This window comes from Prionailurus viverrinus, chromosome B1 (assembly GCF_022837055.1).
Source record: "Prionailurus viverrinus isolate Anna chromosome B1, UM_Priviv_1.0, whole genome shotgun sequence".
In the NCBI taxonomy this organism is placed as follows: domain Eukaryota; kingdom Metazoa; phylum Chordata; class Mammalia; order Carnivora; family Felidae; genus Prionailurus; species Prionailurus viverrinus.
In genome coordinates this window covers 43,752,397-43,771,947 of record NC_062564.1, presented here as the reverse complement: position 1 = coordinate 43,771,947, position 19,551 = coordinate 43,752,397, and the positions used below count along the sequence as shown (strand labels likewise).

The window sequence follows — 19,551 nt, the reverse complement described above, 5'->3', positions numbered from 1 at the left end:
TGCACTGTCATTGCAGAGCCCCATGTGGGGCTCAAACACATGAACCGTGAGATCATGACCTGAGCCGAAATCAAGAGTTGGACGCTTAACCCACTGAGCCACCCAGGCGCCCCTAGAAGTCATATTTTTAAACAGTGGATTTTAAACTTTCTTTTTAAGCTGGGAAAGCCACCTCCTTTGTTTTCACCCTACTATACTCTTACCTAGAAGACCATTGTATAAAATATAGAAGATGACTTTTTCTGGTTGAAGTGGGAGGAGGAGAAGCACCCTCTCCTCTCTAACTGCTTAGTGGCTGTCTCTATTCCCTAGGCTGCCTTATTATTTTCATGGGCCCTAGGCTCTTTTGCTTTTGTGAGTCCCTTCCTCCATTAAAAATGATTAAAAATTAAATATAAGACTGTATTGGTATAAAGACAGGTATAACCCAGTCTAGATTCCGTCTTTTCTTTCTTTTTCTTTTCTTTTCTTTTCTTTTCTTTTCTTTTCTTTTCTTTTCTTTTCTTTTCTTTCGCTTCCCTTCCCTTCCCTTCCCTTCCCTTCCCTTCCCTTCCCTTCCCTTCCCTTCCCTCCCCTCCCCTCCCCTCCCCTCCCCTCCCCTCCCCTCCCCTCCCCTCCCTTCCCTTCCCTTCCCTTCCCTTCCCTTCCCTTCCCTTCCCTTTCTTCTCTTCCTTTCTTCTTCTCTTTTGTTTCTAAATTTTTAAATTTTTAATTTTTACCTTACTTTTTTTTTTTTTTGAGAGAGTGTGGACAGGGGAGGAGCAGAGGGAGAGGGAGAGAGAAACTCTCAAGCAGGCTCCAGGCCCAATGCAGAGCACCACATGGGGCTCAATCTCACGACCCTGAGATCATGACCTGAGCTGAAATCAAGAAGAGTTGGATGCTTAACCAACTAAGCTACCCAGGTGCCCTAGATTCATTATTAAATATTCATTATTGTGATTTCCCTTTTTTCTTCTGATTTTAAAATAAATTTCACTTAAAACATTTTTGTGGGCCATTGAAATTATCATGAGTTTTTGTGCCATACTGTGCCTAATGTATTTGTTAGCCCTGGCTCCTGAGGGCATCTTCTTAGAAACTCTAGGGTACTGCAGAAGATGGTTTGTAAATCACTCTGGTCAATAATACGTTTGTTAAAATATATATTTATCCAAGTGGAAAAAAAATATGTGAAATATCATGGTGTGAATTATTCCTGTTTTAAAAATATATGAACATGTGAAAAAAGACTGGATGTATGCCAAAATGTTTAGCTGGCTCTGATTATTGGCAGTAGTCTTTCAGGTCATTTTTATATTTTTTCTGATGGTTTTCTTTGTCTTTTGAATGATTTTGCTCTGAGCTGATAAATAATTTTTTAGTTAGGAAATAAAGCAATATTATTTAATAGAAGTATTCTAGAAAAAGTATAGGTACCAGCCTATTATAAATATTAATATTAAAAGCATTGACCATTTAAGAGGTTGCTATTTGCCGGTATTCCCTGGACTTTACTCTCGAGAACTGATAATATATGCTTGAAATATTATATGTTGATTTTATTGTGGATTTATTTATTTTAAAAACTTTTCACTGAATGATCATATTTTGTATAGATCTGAGTGGATTGTGCTGACTTTGTTTTCCCATTATTACTGGTGCCCTAATAGTTTCACACTTGTTTAGCATTCTAATAGAGACTTTAGGACATATGGAGTAGTTGTCAGTTGTTGCCCTTGCCTTTTGGGAGGTTGCATGATTGTGTAGTGAGTCATTATGTGAATTTATACACAGTCTATTGATCTTGTAGAAGTAATTTTATTTGTTAGTGTAGTAAGTTAAAATTACCCAGGGTAAAAAGAGAAAAAGTCTTGTTTGTAATTTACTTACCTTCTATGACAGAGCTATAGCTTGTAGACATAAGTATGGGTAAATATAAATATTCCACTGCTAATAGATGTTCACCTCTTGAGCTTCTGTTTTCACTATTGACCTTTTGTATATGAAACAGATACATATTATGCTTACAGGGTTGAAATGGGAGCTGGCTTAAGCATGGTCTTAAGGCAAAGCAAAATATTAAAGAGACAGTTTGGGACTGGGTGCAGGATTGTGCAAGGAATGTCATTTTTGGATATCATTGCTTACAGGGTTAGTGTAGAAACACTTTAGGAATATTAGGATAAAGTTGAGTCTGTAGCAAACATAGACCCTTTGAGTTTGTGGTCTGAGCAACACTTGTAATGGCTTGGTCCAAAAGGACTTCTAATGAGGGAACATTGCTTTCTAGATCTAGGAATATAAAATCTTGGAGAATAAAAGTTTTTGCAACTCCCCAAAAAGAACAATAAGTGAGACCTTCACTACTGAATAAAGGGGAACCTGCTTCTTCTAAGGAAAATGTAAACTATCCCAGATGACATTGTATTCACTTCCACTTTGAACAGAGAAATACTCTGGGAAGAGGGCAGAATGGACATATAATGGAGATGGTGTTGGATTAACTTTGTAAGATCTGGTGGGCACTACTCATTAGATAGGTGACTCTAGCCTATTCCTATTCCTAATTGAAATGGACTTACTTGCTTCCACAGTTGGCGATAAATCTAGATTTATTAATGGTGGTGTTTTCTGTTGTATCTTCTTGTTAATTTTTGTTTTGATTTTTAAAGAAAGCCTGCCCTGCTTTCCAAGTTTACCTGTTACTCTGGTCTTTATCTTGGATTCTGGGTGTTTTGTTTTGTTTTAGATGATTGCTTCCTATAAAAGCTATATTCTGGTGTCAGCTTTTTGATCTTTAACAACCCCCATCAGGTTGAGCAAATTCATCTTTTTTTTTAAACGGTTTCTCAGTCCTGATTCAGTAGTTTACTAGTAGTAAACCCTTCTAGTTTACTAGACTCCACTGAGCCTGACTTTAGAAAGAGAAGCACCAAGGATAACTCCTGCTGGGCCTTCTTGTTCTGATAGAACTCAATGATGTACTTTTTTAGAGAACACTTAGGTGCGGCTGGGTAGCTCAGTCAGTTGGGTGTCCGACTTTGGCTCAGGTCACGATCTCATGGTTGGTGAGTTCGAGCCCTGCATTGGACTCTGCTGACAGCTTGGAGCCTGGAGCCTGCTTCGGATTCTGTGTGTTCCTCTTTCTCTGCCCTTCGCACACTCGTGCTCTGTCACCCTCTTTCTGTCTCTTCTCTCAAAAAAAAATAAACATTGAAAAAAAACTTTAAAGAACACTTTCATTCTCTCTGCCTCTCCCCCTCAAAGTAAAGAAACTTAAAAAAAACCCAGTTTTATTATGAAAAATAAAGCACGTACAGAAAATCTAGCTAAACAAATGTACAGATGAACACATTTTTATAAAGTGAACATTTGTATAACAACCCACATCAAGTCTCTAGCAGCATCCTCAGAAGTTCCTTTTGCAGTTTCCCCCCGACATACCTTCTTCCCTAAAGTTAACCATTATCCTGATTTTTATGGCAATCATTTCTTTGCTTTTCTTTACAGTTTGCCACCTAAGTATGTATTCCTAAACACATTAGTTTTTGCCTGTTTTAAGCTCTAATCATAGAATAGATTAAATAGAGTAAATAAATAGAATTATACAAGTGTGCTTCCTGTTGGTGTGGCTTTTTTTAGTTGACATTGTGTTTGTGATGTTTGTCCATCCTGATACAGGTAACTGCGGTACATTTTCATTTTTGTTGCTTCCATCTTCTTTTGGTTTGAAGGTTGCCCCTCTAGGATTTTAATTCCTGTATACATTTGAGTTACAACTCAAAGAAAGCTTAGAGGTAGGGGTTGTGGAGAGTTGTCCACCATAACTGCTGAAATCAGAGGTGGCTGGAGGAGATGTGTTGTGGGCTACAGTGAGTGCTAACGACATACCTCACCAACAATTGGTATTATCTACTTTAAACTTTAATGAGTTGGGTGTATAGTGGTATATTAATGTCCTTTTACTTTGCATTTTCCTGATTACTAATAAGATTAGATTAGATCACCTGTTTATGGGCTGTTTGGATTTTGTTTTTCAATCTGTTGGGTTGAGTTTCTTTATTGATTTGTTAGAAGTTCTTCATAAATTTTTTGGTTACTTTTAGTGAAAAATTAATAATTTTAATGTAGTCATGTATATCAATATATTCCTTTATGACTATTGCTTTTTGTGTCTTACATAAGAAATTATTCCCTAACTTTGATGTCACAGAGGTACTCTTGCGTATTGTCTTCCAGACTCTTATTTCTTTTAACCTTCATATTTAGGTCTATAATCCACTTAGCATTACTGTTTGTACATTGTATAAGGTAGAGGTCAAGTTTTTTTTCCAGTAGGAATACTTGGTTGAATTGGCACCATGTGTTAAAGAGATATCCCTTTCATTGCTACTTTGTAGTGCCACCTTTGTCATAAATCAAGGGTCCACAAATATGTGTGTGTTTCTGGGCTCTTCTGTTTTATTTGTAAATTAGTCTATATTTGCATCAGTACTACAATTTCCTAAGTTTCACAGTTTTATAATTGGTTCATTAAAGCAAGTTTTCCTACTTTGACCTACTTGTTTGAGAGTGTCTTGGCTATTTGTGCTTCCTCATGTAAATTTTAGAATTAACTTGTCCAATTCCACCAAAAAGTCTTATTTGTCATCTGATTGATATTATATTAAATCTCTAGCTTAGTCTGGTGAAGAATTAAACATATTTTCAATAAGTAGTCTTCAAGTCCATGATCTTTAATTCCTCTTATATTTTTACAGAGATTTAAACTTCTTTTGTTAGTTTATTCCTATACTTTATATTTTTGGATGCTATTGTAGGTGATGTCTCTTTTAAAAGTTAATTTTCTAATTTTTTGTATAAAAATAGAATTGATTTTGTATATTTACTTTGCATCTAGCATCTCATTGCATTCTTTTTGTTTGTTTGTTTGTTTTTGCATTCTTACATTAGTGCTACACACCTGTAAATTCTTTTGGATTTTTACTTATATAATCATATCATCTGGAAATAATGAAGTTTTGTTTCTACCTTACCAATCCTTATATAACTTTTATTTATTTACTTTTATTACCTGTACAATATTCAAATAGAAGTGGTGGTGATGTGCATCTTTGTCTTATTCTTTTTTTATTTTTTTAACAAAATAGTTAACATACAATGTTATATTAGTTTTAGGTATATAATAACATAGTGATTCAACAATTCTATACATTACACAAGTGTAATTACCATCTGTCACCATACAGTGATATCAAAAGGAAAGCTTTAAACATTTTACCATTAAATATAATGTTTGGTAAAGATTTTGTACATACTCTTTCTTTTCTTTTTAAAGCTTTTATTTAAATTCTGGTTAGTTAACATACAGTGTAATATTAGTTTTAGGAGTAGAATTTAGTGATTCATTGCTTACATACAGCACCAGGGTTCATCCTAACAAGTGCCCTCCTTAATACCCATCACCCACTTAACCCATCCCACCACCTATCTGACCTCCAGTAACCCTCAGTTTGTTTTCTATAGTTGAGAGACTGTTTTCTGGTTTGCCTCTCCCCCCCCCAACCATATTCATCTGTTTTGATTCTTAACACATATGAGTGAAATCATACAGTATATGTCTTTCTCTGGATGACTTATTTTTCTTAGTGTAATGCTCTCTAGCTCCATCCACGTCATGGCAAATGGCAAGAGTTCATTCCTTTTGATGGCTGAGTAATATTTCATTATACGTGTGTGTGTGTGTGTGTGTGTGTGTGTGTGTATACACACACCACATCTTTATCCATTCATCAGTCAATGGACATTTGTACTCTTTCCATAATTTGGCTATTGTTGATAATGCTGCTATAAACATTGGAGTGCATGTGTCCTTTCAAATCAGTAGTTTTGTATCCTTTGGGCAAATACTTAGTAGTGCAATTGCTGGATTGTAGGATAGTTCTATTTTTAACTTTTTGGGGAACCTCCATCCTGTTTTCCAGAGTGGCTGCACCATTTGCATTCCTACCAACAGTTTAAGAGTGTTCCTCTTTCTCTGCAGCAGATACTCTTTATTGGGTTAAGGACTGTCTTTTCTCCATCAACTTGTCTTTGATCCTTTGTCAAAGGATCCTTTGTGTGGGTTTATGTCTGGACTTGATTCTCTTCCATTGATCCATTTGTCCATTCTTTTGCCAACACCATGCTGTCTTGATTTACTGTAGAGTATTGGTAAATCTTAAAGTCAGATAGTGTTACTTTTTAAATTTTGTTCTCTTTCAATATTGTGTTAGTTATTGTGGGTCTTTTGTCTTTCCATATAAACTTTAGATCAATTTGTTGATACCCACAAAATAACTGGCTGGGATTTAATGGGGTTGCATTGTGTCTATAGATCAAGTTGGGAAGAATGGACTTCTTTACAATATTGAGTATTCCTGTCCTTGAACATGGGATATCAATCCATTTATGTAGGTCTTTTTTATTTTTTTCCATCAGAGTTTTGTAGTTTTCCTCCGTAGATCTTGTACAGATTTTATTCAACTTATACCTAAGTGTTTGTTTTGTTTTGTTTTTGTTTTTGCTAATGTAAATGTTATTGTGCATTTAATTTCAAATTCTGTTGTTTGTTGCTGGTATATAAGAAAGCAGTTGACTTGTATATTCATTTTATTATGTTCCACAACCTTTAATTGCTTTAATTAATTTGGTTTAATTGCTTATTAGTTTCAGAAATTTTTTTGTTGATTCTTTTGGATTTTCTACATAGAAAATCATATCATTTATGACAGACAGTTTTATTTCTTCTCAATCTGTATGCCTTCATTTCCTTTTTTTATTGGTTAGACTGTCAGTTTTATCTGATAATAATTTAGCTTTCCTAGATTTTTTTTCATGTCTGAAGTATATATATATTTTGTATATCTTTTACTTTGAACTTTATCTTTATATTTTAAATATATGCTTCTAAACAACATATATTTAGGTTTTACTTTTTAATCCAGCTTGACAATATTTATCTCTCAATTGTATCATTTAATTACATTGCATTATGTTTAATGTGATTAGTAATGTACTGTATTTATTTAAATGTAAATGCAATTGGATATAAGCTACACCATTATTTACATACCACTAAGAAAGAAAAAATGGAGGGGCATCTGGGTGGTTTGGTTGGTTAGGTGGCCAACTCTTGAGTTTGGCTCAGGTCATAATCCCAAGGTTGTGGGATTGAGCCCTGTGTGGGGCTCCATGCTTTGTGCATTGGAGCCTGCTTAAGATTCTCTCTCTTTCCCTTTCTCTCTCTTTCTCTCTCTTTCTCTCTCTCTCTCTCTCTCTCTCCCTCTCCCTCTCCCTCTCTGCCCCTCTGCCCTTTCCCCCTGTTTATGCTCTCTCTCTCTGTTTCAAAAAATAAAAATTCCCTCTACAAAAAGAAATGAAAATGGTGTCAATTAATACTTTGTTAGATGAACTTCAATTTCAGAGTATTTTAAATATGTGAAGAATGTGTTTTAGAATTAATGAAATGCAGTATTTGGGTTTAAATCTGCCATCTTATGTGTTTTACTGTCTTACTTTTATGTTCTTTAAAAAAAATTTTTTTTGATGTCTATTTATTTTTGACAGAGAGAGAGAGAGAGAGAGAGAGAGAGAGCATTAGCGGGGCAGGGGCAGAGAGAGAGGGAGACACAGAATCCAAAGCAGGCTCCAGGCTCTGAGCTGTCAGCACAGAGCCTGACGCGGGGCTCGAACTCACAGACTGCGAGATCATGACCTGAGCTGAAGTCGGACGCTCAACCATCTGAGCCACCCAGGCGCCCCTCACTTTTATGTTCTTAAAAAAATCTTCTATTTTGTTTATTTTGAATTGATAATGTGTTTTTATATTCATTATTTTCCCTCTATTAGAATGGAAGTTATATACTTTTTTATTTTGTTTTAGAAGTTATTACAGCACATGTCCATGATTTATGATGGTTAATATTAAATCATATCCTTCCTTACACAGTGCAAGGACTTTAGAGCAGTTTGACTTTATCCACTTCCTGACTTATATATAGATATGTGTCAGACGTGTATTATTACCATTGTTTAATGAACATTGTCATTACTGTTTGTTTGGATTTGCGTACATAGTAATCACTTCCATTACTCTTTGATTCTCTTGCATCTCTGCCTACCATTTAGTATCATATTTTAGTTACCCTGAAAAACCCTTTTAAAATTTCTTTTACTAGTTTGTTTCTTAGTGACCCCCCCCCCCCCCCCCCGCCGAGGGCGTCTTTATTTCTCTTTCTTTCTTGAGAACATTTTTGTTGAATATAGAATTCTAGATTATCAGTTATTTTCTCTTAGCATATTGGTATTATTCTGTTTTCTTTTGGCCTCTATGTTGCTGTTGATGTCAGCTATTACTAAATGTAATTTTATTGAAGTAGATTTATCTACTTACTTTTGGCTATTTTCATAATTTTCTCTCTCTTTTTTTTAAGGTTCACTAACATTGAAGTTGTGGAAAGAGAAAAAAATATCATGCGTGCACATTGACACACCCACATATGCATTCATGTCTTGCTTAGGATTTTTTTTTTTTTGAGTTTTAAAGTTTGAGGTTTGACATTTTTCATAAATTGTGATAAATTCTTAGCCGTTATGTTTTCCATAACTGCTTCTTCACATATTGCCTCTGTGCATAGTGTTCATGCATATTTCCTTTCCTTCTTGTGTGGTTCTTGTTCACTGTGTATAAGACCTCACAACATCCTGTCTCCTAAATTTTCTTATATAGTTTTCATCATTTTGTGTTTCTTTCTGGATAATTCCTTCTGACACCTTTCAATTCACTGAACGTATCTTTATTTGTATTTAGCCTGTTGTGAAATCTATCCATTGAATTCTTAATTTTGTTTATTATGTTTCAGTTGCCAAATTTCTGTCTGGTTCTTTTTCATACCTGCTGTATTACTATTGTGGATTTCATTTCCCTGCTGAAATTTTCAAGCTTGTCATTTTTTTCCTTGGCCATAAGTGGGGTGTTTTGGTTATTGTTTGATAATTCTAGTATCTGGAGACTTTATTGGGTTGTATCTTTTTTTTTCTCATAGTTTCTTTTAATTTGTGTGTGTGTGTGTGTGTGTGGTTCTTGGTATTTTGTGTCTTCATGTTATATTTTGGTAATATGTTGATCAATGTGTTTGAACAATTTTCGGTAAGAATAACTTGAGAAGAAGGGTTATGATATCAAATCTTTAAAAAAAAATTTTTTTAATGTTTACTTTTGAAAGAGACAGAGCATGAGTGGGGAATGGGGGGTGTGGTTAGAGAGAGAGGGAGACACAGAATCTGAAGCAGGCTCTGTCAGCACAGAGCCCAACATGGGGCTTGAACCCACAGACCGTGAGATCATAACCTGAGCCGAAGTCGGATGCCCAACCAACTGTGCCACCCAGGCACCCTTCAAGTCTTATTTTGAGAATAGATTTCCCAACTTCTACTTCATATCCTGTGTAGTAAAATAAACATGAACTGAATGTTCATTATAAGTTAGGCCTTTTTTTAGATGCAAGTGATAGAGATATTCAATTTTTTTTCCAGATAATTCAGTCATTTGGAGCCAGTTCTGTTTAAAAAGTGGGTAACAAACTGTGTAATATGATATTTGTTATTATTAAGGTATTTTGAGGTGGGGCTGGTAGGATTTTTCTCACATACTGCTCTTAGATTCCTAGAAGTATGAAGTACTCCTCCTGAGAGATACTTTTCTAGAGAAACGGCTTTCTTAACTATGCCCCTCAATGCCACCTACTTCAGAAAGCCTCCACAATCAGGGTACTCTTTTTAAAAAATCTAATTAAGTGACATCATTTAGAGCCCTCTTTTAGGACTTCTGCTCTTTTGTTGTGAGGATTAGGATGATGATGGTGGAACTGTGTTCTGATTACTTCAAGATCACTCATAGAAAGAATGTTCTAAATGATAGTTTCTTTTTGGGGTGTGTGTGTGTCATATTCTGGTAGACTATTTCCATCCTTGTCAGTCACATCCATCTCCTTTTGATGCAGTTTTGGAAAACTTGCTTAGATGTGAAAAAAGAGATGAGGAGATTGATACCCTCGCACCCAGAGGTGATATGTAGAGAATATGAATACTTTAGTTGCTATTCAAGCCAAGTATCAGGAGAAAGATCATCCTTATTACTGTAGGTGCCATCCAGGGATGACTAGGAGAAAAATATCTTCCTTATAGCCCCTAGAGCATTACTGACAAGCAATATGGGGATGTTTGTTACTATCTCCATCAGGTAAAATGCATGAGAAATGCTTATGATTTTGTTAATCCTTTTCAGTACTCTAGTCAGCTTCATTGTGGGGAAAAAGATTTTTTTTTTTTAAATTTTTTTTTTCAACGTTTATTTATTTTTGGGACAGAGAGAGACAGAGCATGAACGGGGGAGGGGCAGAGAGAGAGGGAGACACAGAATCGGAAACAGGCTCCAGGCTCTGAGCCATCAGCCCAGAGCCTGACGCAGGGCTCGAACTCCGGGACCGCGAGATCGTGACCTGGCTGAAGTCAGACGCTTAACCGACTGCGCCACCCAGGCGCCCCAAAGATTTTTTTTTTAATAGGTTGCTTTAGGATCAAACATTTTAAGCATTGTATTTGTGAGAAACTGTGTCCAAACCACTAAGTAGGAGGCATATTTAAAAAATAACCTGTTTCAAAGTGGTAGGCTTTATGTAGATTAGAATTAGGGACTCAAGTGTAGAAATATACACGTGTCTGCAAAATTTTTGTGGCTATTGGCTGATTAATGTATTCTTCCAGAAAACGTTGTATGTATACTATGTGGCCGGTGAGGTACTTACCATATAAAGATCAACAATAGGAAATAAAAAGCGGTCACAAATCTGTTTTTTTTTTTAAGTTTTTATTTATTTTTGAGAGAGAGAGAGACAGAGGGAGTGCACAGGTGAGGGAGGGGCACAGAGAGAGAGAGGGACAGAGGATCTGATGCCAGCTCTGTGCACACAACGGAGAGCCTGATGTGGGGCTCAAACTCATGAACCGTGAGCTCACGACTTGAGCCAAAGGCAGATGCTTAACCAACTGAGCCACCCAGGCGCCCCTACAAATCTGTTTAAATTGAAGTCTCCTATGGAAACAAAAATAAGTAAATGGAAGTTTTCTTTGTTTATCAGATAATTACTAGATACTGCTACTCTTGAAATTTTCACCTGATGACTGTTACACCCAAACTCCTATTGTCCTTCCCCAAACCTGCTCTTCTTTGTATCATTTAAGGGCGACTCCTTCCTTTTCATAGATGAGGACACAAAGTTGGAGTCATCCTTGACTTCTCTCTTTGTATTCACATTCCTCATCTTGCGGGCTGTTTGTTCCTTTAAAACATGTAAATAATGCAAACGCTTCTTACTGCTTCCATTGCTGTCATGCTGGCTCATCATCATCTGTTGGGTGATTTTCTGCAAGAGCCTCTTGTTTGTTCTTCCTGCTTAACATAGCAGCCATGGTGATCCTATTAAGACACAAGTCAAGTCGTTTTACTCCTGCTCACTACTTTCCATTGTATCATCCCCCTAAATTCCTCATTTCACTCATAGTAAAAGGTAAGAGTCTTACAGTGGCTTATTCTCACCTGTGCTGATTGCTTCTCTCATTACTCATGCCCTCATGGACTCACTCCATTCCAGCCCCACGGGCTTCCTTACTGCTTCCTGCCGCCAGGGCTTTTGCGTTTGTTATTCCCTCCTGGTGTGAGGTTCTTTTCCCAGATAACCAGTTTTGATTTGGTTCTCACGGTGTTTGAAATGCCTGTCCTTTCTTTTAAAAACGACTGTTCCCCCCCCCCCCCCCCCCCCCCAGCCCCTTCCCTCCACCCTGGGGCCTGGGTCACTCCCTTCATCTTCTCACTTTTTCTCCCCCATGGCACTTCTCACTTTGTGTATACTATCCAGTTTACTTATTATGTGTATGGTTTGTCTCACTCACTAGAAGTCACCTTTATAAAGGTGAGGATTTTTGTCTGCGTTGTTCTGTTTCATCCCTTGCACACGAGAAGAGTGCCTTGTACATAATAAGGTTCAGCAAATACTTGTTAAATGAGCGATATTATACAAAAGGACTCCTCCTCATAATATCCTTAATCAGAGAGTAGTGAGAAAAACAATACAGAAAACAAGCTTTTTTGTTATTGTCAATAGCCTTGTGGCTGATGTTTTCTTTTTATGTGAGTCAAAATATTGCCTTTGCTAATTTTTTTGTTATAGACAGTTGACCATTTATGTTCTTTCTCCTTTCTTTGTCTGCTGGTCAGTTTGTTAACCCCACATTCAAAGACTTTTTTTGTCAAATAGTAGTTAATGGTACCGAAATGTCTAGGCAGACTGCTTTCTATTCTCAAGAGCCAAGAGCCAGGACTATTTACTTCTCTGGAAACTGGGCCAGTTAGCAAAAAAGAGTATAACATGTATATCTAAAACACAAAGTCTCACAGAAAGGATCTGTGTCTTAGATTCCTTGGATGTACAAAAGAGCCAGCACAGACAGGGTTTCCTCCTCAATAACTATAATGCAACACAGTTTTCATTTCTACTGCTACTTTTGGCACGACTGCTCAAACTCATGAAAGAGATTCTTTCAGGGCACCAAATGCCCCTGATAAAATTTTAATGGGACTTGGATTTCTCAAAGATCCTTGGTGTATGTATGGGTGTGTTTCTCCATAATCTTCAAGAATGAAAATAGGCAGTAGGAGTATCTGAATATACTTTAGAGTTGTTGAGTAAACCAGTAACTAAAAAACCCAACAATTTATAGAATCCATGAAAATTGCATACAATTGTATAAATATCACATGGGTAGCTCAAGGTGGACCTTTTGTAGAAGCCCATGTAGCCTTCAGAGTATTAACCAGGGTTCTCAGGAGTTATCATAAGGTATTTAAATCTCAAACTGTAGCAGAAATTCTGCACTATTCTGCTGCTCGATGGCTATCATGCACCCTCACTCGAATGCCCATTCCCATTATTTTCGCATCGCTCCCTATAAGTTAGAGTGAGGAGAACAAAATGATGCTATCCTGTAGAGTGAAAAAAGATTGGGGAAATATATAGCTAGTTTCAAATATTTGAGGAACTTTTACTATGGAAGGTAAATAAAACTGAATTTTAGATAGGACTAGATAATTTTTCAGGTCTCTTATGATTTTATATATTAATGTAAATGATATGTTTGGAAAGTATTTTCATGGAGGTCTAATATATTATCACCAAAAGAGTGAATTATTTGTAGTAACTGAAATAATGTACTATAGTTATTAGAAATAGATATATAAATTCTCATTTCTATTTTTGGTAGCTCATTTTCTGCCATTTAAAATATTCTCTTCTTGTTGGTTGAGGACATGATTTAAAATTTCAAAATGAATAATCACCATGACATAAGATCTTTTTCTTAATGTTTATTGTAGAGGTTCCAGAAACTTTAGCAGTTGCAGTGCAGAGGACTTTGAGAAGTTAACTTTAAATAAAGGAGGAAACTGCCTTCTTAATATTCCAAAGCCTGATGAAGCCTATAGTGCTCCCTTCTGTGGTAATAAATTGGTGGATCCCGGGGAAGAGTGTGACTGTGGTACTCCAAAGGTCAGTTTAATTTTCGATTTTTGCTTTGTGAAATTACCTTAGGATTTGGAAAAAGATGGGACAGCTTGCTTTGGGCAATGGACATAGGAGTTAGTGAAATTTAGTGGCCAGTGAAGATTCATTTTGCTTGTGGGGATATATTCCTGGGATTGGCCATCTCTTCCTTCCCAGAGCATAACTAATGGTATCATCTGTTTTGATGTCAAGTAAAGCACCGTGTTTATTCTTGTATTTTTTGCTCTCTTCTACCATATCTGTTATGGTTATTAGGTCATTTATTTACTTTGAAGAGCTAATCACTTTTTCACTTGGCTCTTGATTTGTCAGCTTTCAGTATTCTGGCACTGCCATTGCAGAAATGTTTATTCAGTTGGATTCATTTTAATACTAAATTGAAGCCAATCCATATTCCATAGTCCTTCAGTAACAAAATCCTTGCTATTTAAATTAGCATTCCCCTTTATTAACCTTCGGTGTTGTGCCTACCGGTCTCTAGCTCTATCAGACCTGTTATCCACACTTGGTGCCATAAGCCCATGCCTGTCTTTATCATTGATTGTTCTGTATCTTAGCCATTCTCCTCTCAAAGTGGCCTGTGTAAGTCGTTTCCTCCTAGGCCTTGCATTAAATTCTGAAGAAATTTGTTAATGGTGTGCAAGCTGGTAACTAGGTGTGTAATATGGTGAATATTTTTCATCCTTTCCACTTCTTCTTCTTCTTTTATATCTGACCATATCTGGCTTTTGCCAGATGACTTCATGCTCTGGAAAGACACCGCGTATTTTATGAAGATCTTGGGACAGGCCTTCATTGCACTATTGCTGAATGTCAGGGACTTCTACTAAGTGTTTTACATGGTAAAATCCTCACAATAACCCTAAGAGATTGGTATTTTTCATACTCTCATTTCAAATGAGGAAAATAAGGCCAAAAAGATTATGTTTAATTTCTAAATTAACGTTATACTGTTGGGCTGACCAAGCTCTTCCCCTTTCCAGCCATTCTCAGATCTTTGTTCTTAAAGTGTTATAGATCTTTTGCTTTCTCCCAACTGTCCACTTCACTACCAAACTTATTGAAATGGTCTATATTTGCTTCTTAAGCTTTCACACTACAGAATTACTCTTTTTAAAAAAAAAAAAATTTTTTTTTTTTTTTAACATTTATTTATCCCTGAGACAAAGAGAGACAGAGCATGAACGGAGGAGGGGCAGAGAGAGAGGGAGACACAGAGTCGGAAGCAGGCTCCAGGCTCTGAGCCATCAGCCCAGAGCCTGACGCGGGGCTCAAACTCACGGACCGCGAGATTGTGACCTGAGCTGAAGTCGGACGCTCAACCGACTGAGCCACCCAGGTGCCCCCAGAATTACTCTTTAAAAAGGAACACCACCTCCCTCTCAAATATCAACAGATTTTTTTCGTGGTACAATAGTTGCAAATATTAAGTTCAAGCAAAATTCTCCTTTCAGATCTTTATTTCCTCCATAATTAAAAAAAAAAAGTTTATTTATTTATTTTTGAGAGAGAGAGACAGAGAGAGACAGAGAGAGCCAGCAAATGAGGGGCAGAGACGGAGACAGAATCCCAAGTAGGCTCCGTGCCCATCAGTGCAGAGCCTGATGAGGGGCTCAAACCCACAAAGCATGAGATCATGACCTGAGCTGAAATCAAGATAACTGACTGAGCCACCCAGACTCCCCTTCCCCATAAATTTTTAAACTTCCTTCTGCATTGGTAATCATTCTTCAAAGTTCAGTGTATTTCTTTTCAGACTTTATACATTTATACAAGTATACATATAATGTATATTTGTAAATAGTTTGGCCTATTTTAGGATTTTATTTTTCTTCAGAAATGAAATCAGACAATATGTTGTATGCAGATTTTTTCCCCATTACTGTATCTTAGAGATTTTTCCATGTCATTACCTCATGTAGGCATAATCCTTTAATCTACCCTTTAATCTACTGTAATTAGTATTCCTATAAAGAATGTTCTATGATTTCTTGAACCATAATGGACCATTAATGGACATTTACTTATTGTAATTAATATTTTCCTGTTACAAACAGTACATCCTTATACACATCCCATGTGCATATATACAAGTATTTCTCTAAGATAATTACATAAAGGTAGAATTACTGAATTGAAGAGTTATGTGCTTTAAAATTTTATTAGTGGTTATGAAATTTCCTACAAAAAGGCTCTGTCAATTTGCACTTATACCAATGGTGTATCATGGCATTCAGTGCCGTGTATAGTCTTGCCAGCAAAGAATAATAAATTTTTTCTTAATTTTGATAGGTGAAAAGTAAGAAGATATTGTTTCAGTTTTTAACCTTTTCATATGTTTGGAGACTATATACATATTTTTTTTCTCCCTAAGAATTACCATTTTACATCCCTTGTCAATTTTTCTGTTGGGTTAGTCATTCTTTGAAATTGATTTTTAGGAACTCATGTATTGTGGGCAAAGTCTTTTGTTTGGTATATGTTTTAATATTTCTCCTCTATAGCTTACCATTTAGCTTTTAAAAAATTATTCAACTTTATCTTTTAGGTCAGTTTTAGGGTCACAGAAAAATGGAATGGAAAGTACTGAGAGTCCCCATATACCACTACACACACAGCCCTTCCCTATCCTGCAGCCCAGGTACAGTTGTTACAGTTGAGGACTGCACGGACACGTCATTATCACCCAAAGTTTACATTAGGGTTTACTCTTTTTTCCCCCCAGTCTGTACTTTTTAGTTATAATTTTTAGTTCATTTCTATTTTGTGTTTTCTTAATTCTTTTCTAGTTTACAATTTTTCTTTTGATTTCCTTTTCTGTTCATTTATTTTTTAAGTTTTTATTTAAATTGCAGTTAGTTAATATTAGTTTAGTTAATTTTAATTAAACTGGTTTAAATTTTAATTAAAGTAACTAGTTTAAATTTTAAACTAGTTAGTTTAGTTAGTTAATATTAGTTTCAGGTGTAAAATGTAGAGATTCAGCACTTTCATACAACACTCTGTGCTCCTCACAGGTGTCCTCCACAATCCCCATCACCTTTATCATCCACCCCCCACCCACCTCCCCTCTGGTAACCATCAGTTTGTTCTCTATAGTAAAGAGTCTGTTTCTTGGTTTGCCTTAGGTTCACTCTTGATATTTAGCTTTTCATATGGTGTATTTTATTAGGTTGAAATTTGAAATTTAAATGAAGGAAGATTTATCAATTTTTTTCCTTAGGATTTTCTGAAGTTTGTATTTTGACTAGGCTTGTAGTACTCCTATTTCAAGATTATCAGCATAACCCCTCCATAATTTCTTTTAGTATTTTTTAATTGAAAATTTTTCTTTTAGCTTTTTAATTGAAGGGGGCATGTGGAATAAGCTAGGGTATTAACTTTTATCCACTTGTGATCAGTTATTACATAATCATTTAAAATTATACTTTTATCATAAACAAAATTCCTTGCAGTCTATTTCTTCATTCTTTAATCTTTTATGAAGCCATCTGTCTTACACAGTGTTTTTGAAACAATTTAACAGCTTTATTGAAGTGTAATTGAATACAATGTTAAAAAACAAACAAACTTGGTCTTAGATAATGAAAGGCTTTATTCAGAATAAAGACTGTTGTAACAAGGACAGTGCCCTGATCTGAAAAATCTGGAAGCATCTCAAAATCAAATAAGAAAAGGCTTTTCTTTTAAAGGGTCAAGGTGGGGGAAGTAGAGATAAACAGAATCTTTTAAGAGGAAGTTAGATAAGCAAGGGGAAATGACCGGTCTGATAGTGTTCTTTGTGGTCAGCTGATTTCCAGGAGAAGCTGATAAGGTGGGGGTGCTCCACTTTTTCTGTAGGGACAAGCAGAGCTCAGAGGCCTATAGGAAAGAGAGAAGCCTTAGTTAAGTTTGGTCAAGATAGAGAAAAGAGTAAGAAACATGCAATTGTGAACACTTGGTCAACAATAGACTGCACATGTTTAAAACATACAGGTTGGTAAGTTTTGACACATGTATACATGTATGAAACTATCACCATGATCAAGATATTAAACATGTAATTATCCCAAAAAGTTCTTTGTGACCCTTGGTAATCCTTTCTTCCCACCCCTTCTGTTCCCCTATCCTCAGGCAATCACCTTTCTCCTTTCTGTCATTATACATCAGGGTGCATTTCCTAGAATTTCATAGAATGACTCCTTTTTGCCTAGCTCCATTCTCTCAGCATAATTATTTTGAGATTCATCCATATTGCTACTGTGTCAGTAGCTCATTCCTTATTGTTGTTTATCATTGAGTAGTATGGATATGCCACAGTTGGTTTATCTTTTCATCTGTTCATGTACATTTGGGCTATTTCCAGTCTTTGGCTATTAACAGATAAAGCTGCTGTGAACATTCACATACAAGTCTTCATATGGACTTCTGTTTTCACTTCTCTTGGGTAAATACCTAGGAGTGGAGTGACTGAGTCATATGATAGGTGTATAACTTTTCAAGAAAATTTCAAACTGTTTTCCAAAGTGTTTGTACCATTTTACATCCACACTATCACCATGAGAGTTGTCGTTCTTTCACACCCTGGCCAACACTTCATATGGTCAATCTGTTCAGTTGTAGACATTCTATTAAGGGTGAAGTAGTCCATCACTGAGGTTTTAATTTGCATTTCTTTAGTGACTAGTAATGTTGAACATGTCTTCATGTGCTTATTTGCTATCTGTATATCTTTTTTGATGATTTGTCTGTTCAACTTTCTTCCCCGTTTTGAAAATTGGGTAGTTTTCTTATTTTTGAGGTTTGAGAGTACTTCATATATTCTGGATACAAGTCTTTTATCAGATATATGATTTGCAGATATTTTCTCCCAGTCTGTAGCTTATCTTTTTTTTTTCAATGTTTATTTATTTTGGGGACAGAGAGAGACAGAGCATGAACGGGGGAGGGGCAGAGAGAGAGGGAGACACAGAATCGGAAACAGGCTCCAGGCTCCGAGCCATCAGCCCAGAGCCTGACGCGGGGCTCGAACTCCCGGACCGTGAGATCGTGACCTGGCTGAAGTCGGACGCTTAACCGACTGCGCCACCCAGGCGCCCCTGTAGCTTATCTTTAATCACCCTAGCTGTGTTTTTTATGGGTTATGTTTTTTTGGTGTTACATTTAAGGAATCTTTGTCTAATCTAAAGTTGCAAAAGTTTTCTCCTACAAGCCTTTTAATTTTAGGTTTTACATTTAGAACTATGATCTATTTCAACTTTATGTAATTCTTTTGTATGGTACAAGATTTAAATTATATTTCATTTATTTTTAAATTTTTATTATGAAATAATTATAAACTGACAGGAAGTTGTAAAAACAGTGTAAAGAGCTCCATGTATTTTCACCCAGTTTCCCTCAGAGGTGACATCTTATGTAGCTATTGTGCAATATAAAAATTAGGACACTGACACTGATGCATTAACTAGATTAAAGACTTTATTGAGTTTTCACCATTTTAAATTAAATTAAATTAAATTAAATTAAATTAAATTAAATTTCTTGAGAGAATCTTAAGCCCCTTAAGGAGGGGCTCGAGCTCATGACTGTGAAGATCATGATCTGAGCCAAAATCAAGAGTTGGACATTTAACTGACTGAGACACCAGGCAACCCCAGTTTTCACCATTTTTAACCACATTTGTGTATGTGTGTATTTGTGTAGTTTTATGCAATTTTATCCCATTTATTGATTTCTGTAAACACCACCCCAATTAACACAGAGAACTGTTCTATCATCATAAAAAATCCTTGCTGCTACCTGTTCGTATCTGTACCTACTCCCAACTCTAGCCTAATCCCTTCTTCCCCTGGCTACCTCTTATCTGTTCTCCATGTGTAGTTTTGCCATTTCAGGAATGTTAAAAAATGGAATCATAATGTATATACTTTCG

General features: G+C 36.1%; 1 protein-coding gene across 3 annotated transcripts in view; it reads left to right on the top strand.

Annotated features, from left to right (window-relative positions):
* Positions 1-19,551, top strand: part of ADAM9 (ADAM metallopeptidase domain 9) — a 145,563-nt gene that overhangs the window by 54,819 nt on the left and 71,193 nt on the right. For all 3 annotated transcript variants that reach the window (XR_007151755.1, XM_047857113.1, XM_047857114.1), the window contains exon 12: positions 13,454-13,625. Coding sequence is in view for 2 of the 3 variants with exons in the window: in XM_047857113.1 (XP_047713069.1) it covers positions 13,454-13,625 (172 nt within the window). In the remaining variant the exon portion in view is untranslated. The remainder of the gene's footprint in view (positions 1-13,453; positions 13,626-19,551) is intronic.